This window comes from Strigops habroptila, chromosome 1, assembly GCF_004027225.2.
Source record: "Strigops habroptila isolate Jane chromosome 1, bStrHab1.2.pri, whole genome shotgun sequence".
Classification (NCBI taxonomy): Eukaryota; Metazoa; Chordata; class Aves; order Psittaciformes; family Psittacidae; genus Strigops; species Strigops habroptila.
In genome coordinates, this window is record NC_044277.2 from 61,017,443 (window position 1) to 61,031,280 (window position 13,838).

The window sequence follows — 13,838 nt, forward strand, 5'->3', positions numbered from 1 at the left end:
GCAAGCATTACCACCTAAATGGGATGGGGGAGGCAAAGAGAACTAGGCTGTTAAGTAACTGTTCTGAACAGCAGTTTAATTCTGTTCAGCTTCATTGACTGGCTCTGAGCCACTGCCAGGGCATACGGAAGAATTTCCAACTGCATTTTATCACTAACCATTTTAGAATCCTCTATCTGCAGAATCCATTTAGAGAGCAGAAAGAGACTCCCAAAACTTCTCCCTTACCTCACTGGCCATGGGAATGAAGGAAAAAAGACTTTGATTCCTATTTTGTTACTTAAGTGCTCGGGGACAAAGTGATGACAGTTATACCTTTGTGATTCTGTAACACGTGCACTGAATGACTGCTGTTGCCAGATCCTCTGGTCCCAAGCTGCCACACTTGTGCGACACTGCAGCATATGCAGTTCTCACCTATACCAGAGTAAATTACCTGCAAGCTCTAATCAAACAAGACACATTGGCTATCCTCCAGAAAACAAACCAACCAACTAACTTTCGTTCACCAAAACAGTGCCTTGGGGCTGTACCACTGTAGTGGGATTCTGGATCTTTGATTTGTTTTGCTTGGAAGCAGTAACTGCTTGAGTAGATTTCAAGAGTGCAGAAAAGCAGCTTTTAGAGTGGGTGCTCTAGCATGAAGTAATTGTGCTCAAATTAAGGGACTTTTCCATATGTAAATCCTTTCCAAGCAGAAGTAGGTCGTAGATATCTTCAGCCCTAAAAAGCATTTCAGTCAGCCATGCAGAAGAGGAATTACGCTCATCACTTCGCTTGCCTCAGCTAACCTGTAGAGCTGATGCACCCCTCTACCACATCCGTGTTGTCCCATCAGCTTCATGAACTCTGCACTGTGGTGCACCCATCAGGAAGCAGTACCTACTGCTCTAGATGGAACTGCCATTTCTTTCTTAGCATTCCTGACAGCAGAGAGTTCATCTGTACTCCAAAAACACCACAAGAAGGAAGACTGAAACACTAAATTAACACAAAGCACGCAGCCACCATGCACCACAGCAGGCAAAGAGCTAGGGGAACTTACAGTTCTAGTGAAGGGGCTGCTCTCTGCCTGAACCTTTAACCTGGAGTCATGCAAACTCTGGCAGCATAGCAGAGCAGCCTAGCAGGTACAGGAGATACCTACAAGCCTTGCACACACACCAGCACCACATCAAGTAGTACAGATGCAAATGAAAGCCAAACCCTATGCATAAATATCCTTTTTGTGTGCTAACAATACTAAGGGACACATAATAACACTGGCCTTGTGGATAAGGAAAGAGTGGTTTATATGTAACAATTATCAAAATGAAAAATTCCACAAAAGGAGTTCTAGAATAAACACCACTCAGGCTAGTACCATTCTTCAAACACCCACGCTAAACTTTTCCCCTTTTGTAACACACTATTAAAACCCTTTATCTCATTGCTTCATTTCAGAAAGCTGTTCCAGAATCCGTAAGCTTATAGAGCTTCCAAATTTGCTGCTGCAGTAAGTGCAAAACTAAAAAGGGAGAAGCTTTTCCAGGCTAATAAAAGAAAATGGCAGTTAGGTAAACTCACAGCATATATCTGCTTAATGCATGTAAATGTAGTCTAGTAATTCTTGGCTCTAACAGCTACCATGCTAGCGGCAGGAACCTTAATGTAGTCTCAAATGAAGCCTGTAACAGTGCATTAGAGTAATTTCACACTTAAGGAGCAAAAAAACCCCTTAAGTGACCATTCTCAGCCCCCAGAGATCCAGACGCAACAGGAGATGGTGTTCATTAACTGTGAGTAACCTAATGACTCGGGATGTGATAAGCGCCAGAAAACGCCACATTCTCCCAGCAGCAAAACAGACATGGGCAGGGACAGACGCCTGCAGAGCTCTCAAGCCAGGAGCAGGCACAAGCAGCAGGAATCTATGGCACTTACAGTAAGCTTGAAAGCAATTCTAAAACTAATACATGATGCCTTAATGTGCCAACAAAGAGATATGGTCACTCACAAGGACCAGAGCACCTACCTGTAGTGAAGAGTCTGCTGCTTCTGCATTTTGTAAATATGGATCAAGTATTCCTTTCACAGATGGGTTTTTAGAAGTCTAGAAAATTGAAACTGGCAAAATTATCATCTTTCCACCAGCTTTGTTTCCAATAGGCTTAACATTCTGATATGAAAAAAAACCCCACCACCAATCCAAAAATAAGCTTGTAGCAAGAGATCAGTACCTTCATCTAAAGCTTTCAATGCTCAAAGGTTAACTCCACTCTTGAGTATCTGATTTCTTGCTTTTTGCAAGAGAAACACTGATATCCCCAATGTGTTTCTACTACCTGATGTATCAACACAGCATTTTTAGTGTAACAAAACAACTTTTGAGCAGCAATTTGTGCTATGAGACAAAGGGCATCAACTGCAAACTAGCCACAGGCCTATTACACTTGGGCAACTCTTGCACAAGCAGTTCTGGCCATCTTGCTGTATTTTTGATACCATTCGTGCAGCTGAAGAGGTCTGACAAACAAAGGGAAACTATGGAGCCATGTACAGGCTATGACATTTAAGAAGTTTCTCCTTGTTATCTGGAAAGCACCTGACACAAGCTTCCCATCACCAGACACTTCATTTCAATGCAAGGTTTAATGGGCCTCTGCCTACCTAATTTTGCTGAACCATTGGCACTTGCTAAGTCCACATGACAAATCCTCAAGCAGTAGCCTGGCAAAACTCCCGTATTCAGGTGAAATATTGAGCATATTTCAATTATTGCTATTAGCATATCCAAAGGACCTACAATAACAGGTAGTAACCAAAATTCTTGTCTTAGGAAAGAGCCCTTTTTATGTTTACAAACAGCTCCACTGAACCAACTAATCTGGTTTAGAGAGTCACAAACTACTTTGTGAACATTAGTTTTGTGACATAAAACCTAGGCTCTGAAGTTAAGAAAGCCTACCAAAAAGCCACTAAGCTGATACCAAGAGGGCCTGAAACCAAAACCTAGGTATTGTGAACTGCTTCCATTCACTTCTGAAGGGCATTCTGCCGAAGTAACTGTACAGAAGAGTATTCTGAGATTGAACTAGAAGGTCTATTGTGAAAGAGTGGGACAATTTCAGGCTTTACCTTTTCCTTCAGAAGCCATCCTGCTCAAGTGGAGAAAAAGATACCTTTCAAAGACACCAAATGATTTAGGAACAAACTCATGTACTCCCCGAGATTCTCATGCTCTGAAGACTGCTGTTCCCCTTTGTCTACTTTTTTTCTCCATTGCTTACACAATGCAGTAGGCCATCAACTCTATCTGATAGCACAGCAAAAGTGTAATATTTGTTAGCTGGGTAGAAGAGACCCCATTTAACTAATTAGTATTATACAGCTATGTTCTCTCAAGAAAGCACCATAGTATTTAGCTCTGAGATCACTGTCATGCAGACCAAATGAGTAGCCTTGTCCATCTTATGCATCCCATACAAAACTAAAAAAGTGAATAAACTGAGCAGGTTGTTTCCTGTAACAGAGAATTACAGGATCATACCATCGCCAACACTTAAAAAGCATTTGTATGCAGCCACTCAGGCCAACAACTCAAAGCTGCTGCTAAGAGAAACTAGAATGAAGAAAACAAAAATCCCTAATGCAAGAACTGCTGTCATTTCCTTTGCTAACCTAGATTAACTAGAGCCATATTCTCACTGCTGTGAGATGACACATTAAGAAGAAACAGAGGGATTGCACTTGGGAAGCAGAATCCAAACTCATGAAAACTTAAACATTCAGGACCTTACAAAACCTATCTTGAGCTTCATGTGAACGCTTGCTATTAGGTCTTATGGGCCATTCAAAGAAGGGAAATCTTAAGTACTATTAGCAAGTATGTTGATTACTAAACATTCTAGAAAGTCTTCACGTTCTGTAGAGCAGCATTTTCAAGGTATTTCTTTGTGACTTAAGGCATTTAAAGTGAAGTTGCAGCTTTCAGGTGGTGTTTTTTCTAGGGTGCTCCAGTTTAACCTGGAGGACTTTATGACCAAAGAACCAGAAACATCCACATACCAATACAGTAGTATGCTAGTAGTATGTTTCACAGCTACTTTTCAAACCAAACATGTCACCCACATATGTAAAAACTCTGCTGCTAATCTTTGTTAATACCATTTTAAAGTCCGTATATTTTCAGTGTTTGCAGTGGGTGATACTGTCAAGATGCAAGACTGCTAAAATTCAGTTCAGAGGATTTCCATAAATACAGAGAGTCATCTTTCATCTAATTTATTTAAGTTCCAATTTTTTTCCAATTCCAAATAAAAGCTAAATACAAGTTTTAAACAGGTAAGCACTAGTTTTATCCAAAGGGAGCAGGCTTATGCAGTTTTACTCCAGTAAAGTACTCAACCCTTAAGCAGAGCCTTCTTTGTCATCAAAACTATACAGTAGTCTTCCTTTTATCATTGCACAATCTTAAAATGTTCTGTCAGAACCAACTTTTGACACTCCAAACACTATTTTACATTGTTTTATAACGTCTATTCCAAAAGAAAAAAAAAAAAAAAAAACCAAACCTCAATGGGTTTTCCATAAGAAATGTTTTAGAAACCAGTATTTCCTGCACAGTTCACCTGCAAGTTTACAAGTCTCAACTCTCCAGAAAAAATAATCCTCTACCAACATTGTTTCTGCAGCTATTATTTTACTTTATTTTTAGCTGCTTTAGCAACTTCAGACTCCAGGTCTGCCTCATCTGTATAAATGCATCCAACTTGAAAGAATACTTCATACAGTTGTACAGCAACTTGGGGAAAGAGATCCAAAACAAAAGTGCCAGTAAACTTAGACATGGCCCAGCAACATAAAAGAGGCAAGAAATGCCTACACATTAAATGAGATGCCTTTTTTTAAGACAGATTTCTTTCCCACATTTACTTCCTATTGTAATAGCCACTTCTCTGTTCATTAAAATGATTGATAGTGCTCTTTGATACAATCATTAACAGCAAAGCTGTAAGGCTTTTATACCCGTTACATTCACTTCTCACCCTCCGAATACTGATGGTTAACATTACAGATGTTAGGGAGCATGACCAGCACAAATGGGAACACCACCACAAATGATCACCTTGTGCTTTCAGATACATTTGTTTCAGTGTACAGTCCCTTCACTTCACATTTTAGCAAGATGCTGATGCAGTGCAGAAGGTGCAGAGCATCCTCTCTTTCACAAGGTCCATGCAGAAAACATCTAAAAAAAAATAAATTGTAAAGTTCTGAGATACAAATGATAAAAAAAATCCAGGATGATCAAGGTTCACAATGTATAGTGTTCTGAACATGAGTCCATTTTCTTCTAAATTCTGAAAGAATAAAGTGGTGAGGAAAGTGAAAATCCACTGCTGCATTCTGTGATCTTCCCCATTTTGCTGGCCAGAACCTTAATCTGGCATGTAAGGACGGAGGTGATCCTCTATGGTACCAACCGTCCAGTGAGTGAGCTGCTCCTGTGGCAGGTACAGGCAGATGCTGCATAACTTGAAGATTGTAGCTTTGTTTTTTGGAGTCTAGAAGCAAAGAAAACAAAATCTATTAAACATGAAAGTTAACTCAAGACTAACAGGCAGACGCGCAGCAAACCCAGCCCAATCCTTAGCTTGCCTCTGGTTGTGGAGGAACAATACAGACATTTAAAAGCCACCGTTTCACTCGTATAAACAGCCTGAACTCACTATTAGTCTGACCTCTAGTACCTAAAATATTTTCACTGTTCTGTTCATTCTTCAATTGAAGAATTTCTATAGTATCACCCAAGTTACGCCAATTTTTCATTTTTCCAAACCACTATTAAGCCTATTTTAGACCTTAATTTTTAACACAAACCTCTTAAATTAATTATGTGTGAACACATCTGTGGCCCACACCTTTTGCATGTATTAATTTTTTGCACATATTAATCCTATTTATAGCACGTGTTTCCTCTGAGACAGTTGAAATTCAAGCATGAACGCATGAGCAATTTTTCTACTTCAGCATTTTGCAGCAAGACCACTGATGTTCCCCAGAAGAAAAAGCATTTTGTGATTACCTGCAAGTGCTGTCTGTCAATGAAGAGAAATACTGACTGGTTAGGGTTGTTGACAACAATTCCAGTCTTGTCCTTTCGGCTCAGAACATGCAGAAACTGTTTTTCATAGTCACCGTGATGAAATTCAAACTTGGCCTGCATTGTGTGAATGAGGGGAATAAAATGTTTAAGAAACTAAAGCTCACATTTAACCGAGTTCCTCCCATCCGGAGCTTTACAACCACTTTTGTTTCTTTCCTTCTCTCTTCTATGAAAAGCAGAAACTGGGGGGGTACCACAGGAGACAACGGCACACTTGAGTCTTGCCACAATTTAAAGAATTCCCAAGTTTCATTCTGCCAATGCTGACATCAGCCATTGCAATGACGTCCTAACAATTCGAAGGTATGACTTCAACTGCATATATAAAACTGGATTTAGCTTGTTGTGGCAGAACATCCTTATGCATCAACAATACAGCACATTGCTTCCAACTGTTACTGCAGAACTGGCACAGAAAATACATACAACACTGTTCAAAAATCTGAATGCAAACAGCTAAATCCGGCTACTGAAAATGAAAAAAAAAAGTCTAAAATGTTTGAAATTTATTTCAAGGTAAAATCATACTGCAAGAACTCCATCTCAGATTCTCTTTAATAAAATACAGCAACTCAGGATACTCTGAAAACCTTAATGACCAAGATTCGACTGTACTAAAAGCCACACACTAACATGATACATGCACCTGCAAACACGTCATTTGCAAAGGTCCTTCAGTCACGTGAACTTTGGAAGTGATAAGAAAACAGTGCATAAAGATAGGAAACGGAATTTGGCATTCAAAACACTGATTGCTTCATGAATAAAAACAGAGCACACTTGAGCATCTGCAGAAGACACATAACTTATCAATGAATTGGTTAAGAAGAGAGAGTACTTATCCTCCCCTCCAGGTGCAAGTTACTGAATGAAGTTAAGCAAAAACAAATACCTGAACAGGCCTAAAGGGTTCATCAGATCCCTTCCACCGAGAAAACAGGAGACAGACTATCTTCTCAATATCATTACGAGGCCAAAGAATGAAGTCCATCTCCTGGGTACAGCCAATCACATCCTGTAAGTAGCAAAGTTCTGTACTTAGATTCCCTCCATTAGTCAAAGACACAGATCAGCAACTTATCTACACAGACACATAATTGAAAGATAGTATTTATTACCATATTTGTGTAATGTTCCATTTGTATTACTCGTAGCCCAACTAAAAAGTCTTCCTTGCCTTCCACTGATATTTAGTATCAGTATCCAGTTAACATAAATTCCAACTTTTAGGAAAACATTAGCAAAGACTGTCTGTCTTCCAATATTTGTAATGCAAAACCATTTAGCTGTGCAGCAAGAGCTGCTGCAAGAACTAACACATGGCTCCTAAAGAACAAGGATGGCAAGAAGATATAATTCCCTAGGCATAGTTGAATGAGATAGATGAAGGGTAAAGCTTGAGCACTATGTATTTAAACAGGCTTTAAGAATACATATGCTGTTACCCTTCAGAACAGACCCCATAAACATGTGCCCACAAAATCCTTGTGCAGCAATAGAGACAATTAAAAAACTATAAATAAAGGCAGAATTAGCCTTAAGAGCCACAAAAAGCAGCACAATATTGAAAACTAAAACTCAGCAAGTGTAAAGAGGAACCTTACCCTGCGCATAGACTGGTAGCGAGGTGCATGAAGCTGTACTATGTCCTTCTGCAGAAGCTCTAAGGAACTTTCCAAAGAATAGCTGGAATCCCGCACACCTTTCAGGATATTTTCTTCATAATTATTGGTCATGACTGGTATAACTTCAGACACTTCAAAAAGCGCTGACTTTTTCTTCTGAAAGAAGCATAGGTTACATGAAGATTACAATCCTTTCTATGCAATTATAGGTACCAGTTTGTCAGCATTTGTAATTTTCTGTTAGCATTCACATATGAAGTGCACATCACTTAAATTAGGACTTGGACATAAACCACACTAGAAGTGGCATGCAAAATTTTAGAAATTAAACAGAATCAGTGCAACAACTTTTATAAAAAAATGAACATGTTTTTGTAGTCTCCAAAGATGCAGATTTACATGCCAATCTTGCATACAGTAAAGCTGTATCTAAACATGAACAGAAAACTGCCCTTTTATCATGTAGAATACATGACTCCAGGCTGACCAAGAGGCTTCTGCAAATCAAACAACACTTTTTCCCCCCTTTTCAATACTTTAAAGCTGGCCCTTTATGAAGCCACATCTGGTAACAGTGCGTGATCAAGGTCTAATGGGAAGTTAGCTATAAGTCATAACCTTCTCAAAGGAGGACTATTTTGATTTGCTAAGTAACTTTTATACTCACTATAAGTATCTCAGTCTCTCTCAAGCAAGGCCAAAACATAGGGAATTTGGAAAAACACTTTCTGCTGTATGTAAAATTGCTTAAAGTTGTATATCTGCTTCTAACAGCTTTCTTATAGCTCATGAGAAGTCTTGACCTATTTAAGAACTACATGACAGGCAAAGCATATTTTATCAAATAACCTCCCATGCCCCTGGCTAGAACATACATAATGGGCAACTATGTGACAACCAAGCTAGGCTGAGCTAAACTCCTATTTTAAGCAAACTGGCACTGGATGGACATCTTCAGTTCACTGTAAGCAAATTCTGTAGGATTTAAAACAGGCATCTGCAACAAATTTTTACAAAGCAACCAGAAAGCATTAATGCTTCAGCTGAAACCATTACAGTCATATCATCTAAGAATTAGATGATTGTTAATCATCTAATTGTTACCATTGTTACATTAATTATTACCACTGCTTAAACATTCACATTTCTTTCCATTACTGCAAGACAGTACCAGGAAATTACATCCCACTATATCCATCTGTTTGCAGCAGAACTGAAGAACAAAAGCAAATTGAATTTAAGAATTGAGTAAACTTTTCAATTAAAGTTCAGAAAACTACCTTCACTAAAACACACAGCTATTAAAGCAAATGCAAAAACTATACGTCTGAGGGGATTAAACAATTTCAGTGCTCCTCTACATGCACTTGGTGCATTATGAACTCTGTTACCATTTGCTTCTATCTTCACTTCCTTATCATTTGTTCAGCACATTCTCTTACTACAAGCACCTACTTTTCTTCACCATCTGTGGACAGAAACTCTCCTACAACTCTGGGTCTATAGTTAGCTTTAGAAATATCACCAGGCTCCCCACCCTGGCCCACACACACAGCATTCAGCAGCAGCAGAAGCAGCCAAGCAAAGACTTCCTCTTTTGCTTCCCCGCTCCCTTTCAAAATGGTAGCAGCAGTTTCACATATGCCTGCACATTTGCGCCATTTCAATACTGCATTTCACAACCCCTCCCTTCAACTGCCAGGTCTTCCCTTCTGCTTTAACCAGATAAATGCAGTTACTTTAGCAATCGAACCAACCAGATCTCCCTATTCAACTCAACTGTTCACAGCCAACAATTACGCAATTCAGACTCCAATTAGGCTTAACACATTACAGTATTCACTCTGAAAAACATTCATCCAATTCAGAAGTTATCACGTAATCATTTAACGAGGCACTGGCACTTCTGCATTACAAAACTACAAACACATGAAAAGCCAAAATGACAAACATGAGCTAAGTAAGCATTATGGTAATTAAAAAAGAAATGATAGACAGACAATGGAATCTATTAAGGACAAGCCATAATACGCAATCAGGCAGCAAGACTTTACACAGCGTAGTTAATATGCACTGCAACAGACAACACGGCATGAAAGGTTAAAACCAAGTTACCTTGTCTTTGAACACAAAGGCAATGTACATCTTGAAGTCAAACTGGTCAGCTAAAGATTCTTTTTTCTTTCTAAGCTGAGCACGAAGTCTGTTCAGAGCTTGTTTCTTCCGGGAGTTTGGGTCCCCCATTTTGTAACACAGGTGGTACTAAAGCCTTTGGAAACTGTCGCTAAACTATGGGCTCCTTTTCATAAGACTCAAGTACAACAGAAACAAGTCGTTTGATTCCTGCTAATATGACTAAACAGATAAAACGCTAATGTAACCCAAAACCACACCTCAGGCAATACTTTACGAAAATGGCCTTTCGGAGAGGTCAAGGAACAAAGTAAGTAGTTGTCCAGCCATGGCTGGAGAAGGGATTTTACAATAAACCAAGAAAAAATCCCTACGAATTTTGAAGACAAAAAATTTTAACAGTTTAGCTGCAGGAATAAGTGGGTAAGAAAAAAAGGAACCAACAAACAAATGTTATCACAATTTATGTGTACAATAAAAAGCAACTGGCACAAGCCCAATCCATGGGGAGGGGGGTACTTTTGCTCTGCTTACAGAAGAAAAAAAAAAGTGAAGCTGAAATTACAAATTGCGTTTTACCCCAGCCAGATCCATGACTCTACTGATTATTATTCTCAGCCTTCCACTATTGCTATGTTGCCCGCCTTTTTTTTTTTCCCCCCTTTAGAATTATTACACTTGGTGGAGAGCAGAGAAAAGGGTGCAAAGGAGGAGTGCACATCCTGGGAGGTACATTTCTCTGCCAACAACAAAATCAACTACAGACAACACAGTGACGGCTTGCAGGGGAGCAAAGAGAAAAAACAGCAGACTCATTTCTAACTTCATCCTGCTCATCATCAGGCACATCACTGACCTGCGGCTACTGCTGCCAAAGAGAAGAGGGATCATGATGGCCATAGACGAGGGGCGGGCAGGGGTTTAAAGGACAGTATTATCTCACCTAGAGACTAAAACCCAAATCAGTGCCCCAAACCCAGGCTCCTTACCAGTGGGAGAGCCCTACATCCCCCAGCACCTCACACGCTCCCTGGGCTGCTGATCCCCCGGGGATCCTTCTCTCTCAGCTGCTGCTGCGCTCCACAGCGAGCCCGGTTAGCCGAGGCTGTGCATGGCCAACGCTCCTCGCTTCTCCTTAGGCCTCTCCCTACGCAGGGCGGTAGAGACTGCAGCAGGCGGGCGGGCGGGCTGTGCCCAGGGCGGCGGGACACCCGCAGGAGGACGGCGTCTCCCCTCTCACTTCATGGTCACGACTTGGGAAACATGGGAGAGTTTTGCTCCTGCTTTTCTCGCAAAACAGGTTTCTGGTGTCAAAATTTTGAGAGGTTTTTTTTTTTAAAATAAAAAATTGCAACTCTAGGTTGCAATTTTAAACCTCTAAAACACCCTCCCCCCAAAAAGTAAATCCCCAATTATCAAGTTATTTTCCTCCTCTCTCCAGACATTTTTTCCCCACCCCGGTGTTTGATTAGTCGGGGTTAAGTTTTTAGGTCAGCAAATTCGTCGGACCACGTTAAGAAAAAGGGAGGAAAAGTATTCCCCCCCCTCCTCCTCTCGTGAGCAAAGGAAAAAAGAAAAACAAAACCAAAAAAGGAACCCCTCCCAAAACTTCTCCCCCCCACTTAGGCAAGAGACTGAGAGACTCAGACAAGAGACCGAGCCCGTGGCCCGCTCGCTACCCGCAGCCGGCGGGCGCAGGAGGAGCAGTGGAGGCGGCGGCGCTGCTAGCAGCACGGAGAGGAGCCATGTCAAGATAAAGCCACGAAGCCGCGGAGCCCCCCCATGCCTGCTGCAGTGGACACGGTGACCGGGCCGCCCGCTCTGCCGCTGCGCAGCCCCAACCTGGTCCCCATAGTCTAGCTCAGCGCCCCGGTGCCGGGGAGTGGGGAAATGGTGGCGGAGAGAGGAAAAGGAGAAGGAGGAAGAGGCGGCGGCGGCAGCAGCAGCGGAAGGAGGAGGAGACGGCGGCGGGTCCCTGCGCTAGTGGCTCCTACGGAGGGCGGCGGGCATAGAGATCCCGGAGCGGCGGATGGAGACGGCCGGAAGGCGGACGAAAGGGCTGAGGCGAGCCTCCCTTCGCCCAGGCGGTCCCGGAACGTCTTCGAAGGCGGCGGGCAGGAGTGAGAGGCAGCGCCGCGGCGTGCGCCGGTGGCTCGGCACAGGAGCGAGCGCGGAGCGGAGCAGAGCTGCGCAGCCGGCACCCACCACTTAAAATGGCAGCGCCTGAGTCACACAGGCACCGCCCTGCCCGCACTGCGCAGGCGCGCTCTGCCGGCGCGTACCAAGCGCTCCGGTCCCCGAGGTGGGGGGAGACACGACGGAATCTTGTGCTCCGGGCAGCAAGGCTCAGCGGCAGCCTCGCTAGCCACGGGCACGCCTTTTCGGGACGAGCGGAGAGGAGAGCACGCCAGCGGCAGGGCGCCCGCGAGCCGTCCCCACGGGAAGAATCCGGGTCGCATCTCCCCCCTGCCTCCCCCCGCCACCGTCACGCCCCGTGCCACCGCCCTCATGCCCCACGTGACGCCGGGGCGAGAAGGACCCGCATGGAGTTGCTCAACAGCAGCGCTGTGAGGGGAGGAAGGCGCAGGGGTGGGGGGAGGTAACGCCATTGCCCCGCCAAGCGCCTGCTCCCCAAAGCCAGTCCCTCCGTCCCTCCCGCCTCCCCTCGGGCACGAAGGGAATGCTTAAGCGTGTTTTCGCCTTAAACATTTTCGTAAACACAGCTTTTAAGCTTGGTAGTGGCACGTTTTGTTTAGTTCCGTTCGTTGGGGTTTGTGTTCAGCCCATCCTACGTGTGTGAAGTAAACTGTGAATTTAAAAAAATGGAAATCCAGTATTTACTAAAAGTTAACGTGGCGACGGCCTGGCTCCAGTACTGATCCTGCAACAGAAACCACCGCGCACAAAATGTGTGTACAACAGGCTGTGTTCCTCTGTGCTGGTGGTTGCAGTGCTTCCGAGGGGGCGGGCTAATGGTTGTAAAGCAGTAATGGCTATTCCAGAGACCCAAACCTAATCCTCGGAAGAAAGTAAAAACAGGAAAGTGAGGAAAGTAAGCGGGTTTATTTCTGTCCTATGAGGAAAGGCTCCTTCCACCCGCCCTGCAATGGAAGTGCAGTGAGGCCATGCCTTACTTTTACCTGGCTTCCTCACACCAGAGGGCTCGGGCCGACTAGGAAGAATCACCATCTTAAGCACTGAACTCAGGCGTTTGTGCCCACCCCTTCCGTTTCCCCCCCAGATAAGCCTCACCACCCAAAATGACCCAGGTTCCAGTAGGGTTCAGTCTTTTTTTCCCTCTTCCTTGTCTCTGCTGGTTTCCCTTGTTCTCTCCTGACCTTCATATTAGCTGTTTCCCTCTAACACTCATTTCCTTTACACACTTTCCATTTAGACATCTTTCTCTTGGGTTTTCCTCCTGCCTGCCTTGTAAGCAGCCGCCATGTCGCAGCCCTTAGACCTCGTTGTCTTCACACAGCATGAGTCAGGGCCTCCTATGCAAACACTCCACCTCGCCTTCCCTCGTTACTCAGGACACTCCCCTCTTGTTCGAACAGGAACGGAGTAATTCTTACCCACTTACAGACTGGTGGCAGTGAACGCCCCTTCGTTTGGAGGTGAAAAGCAAACCATCTACACAGGAATATTCCATTAGCTCTGCACTGCTGGGACTATTTAAAAATGCCAACATTTTTAAACTGTATTATCAGTCTGGCCTTAACGAGAGCTGTGCTTAGATCCCTTTTTTTCCAGCCAGAGCGCGGCATTTTGTGCTGCAGTCTTGTGCCTGCTGCTATTTTAAGCCGTGACTCACACTTGGCCTGTGACCCTCTTTGTGCCGGCACCGCCGATGCGAAGCCGGGCGGGTGAAGCAGCGCTGCGGGACACAGGGATTGCCCCGGCACGGGAGGCCGTCTGAGAGAACTGGCGCC

The 13,838-nt window shown here is 43.4% G+C and overlaps 1 protein-coding gene across 1 annotated transcript; it reads right to left on the reverse strand.

Annotated features, from left to right (window-relative positions):
• Positions 1-4,247: 4,247 nt before the first annotated feature.
• Positions 4,248-12,137, reverse strand: C1H6orf62 (chromosome 1 C6orf62 homolog). The gene is made up of 5 exons (XM_030505958.1): positions 9,889-12,137; positions 7,753-7,929; positions 7,041-7,163; positions 6,068-6,202; positions 4,248-5,546 (listed from the first exon to the last, which is right to left on the reverse strand). The coding sequence occupies exons 1-5, from the start codon at positions 10,015-10,017 to the stop codon at positions 5,421-5,423; spliced, it is 690 nt and encodes a 229-aa protein (XP_030361818.1). The 5' UTR covers positions 10,018-12,137; the 3' UTR covers positions 4,248-5,420.
• Between the last annotated feature and the right edge of the window lie 1,701 nt (positions 12,138-13,838).

Bases quoted from the DNA above. Each gene is read 5' to 3' on its own strand.
- C1H6orf62 (XM_030505958.1), bottom strand. From the start codon at position 10,017: ATGGGGGACCCAAACTCCCGGAAGAAACAAGCTCTGAACAGACTTCGT. The intron at 7,930-9,888 runs GTAACTTGGTTT...TGCTTCTTTCAG, and splicing joins CCTTTGTGTTCAAAGACAAG to AAGAAAAAGTCAGCGCTTTT. The intron at 6,203-7,040 runs GTATTTGTTTTT...CACACAATGCAG, and splicing joins AACCCTTTAGGCCTGTTCAG to GCCAAGTTTGAATTTCATCA.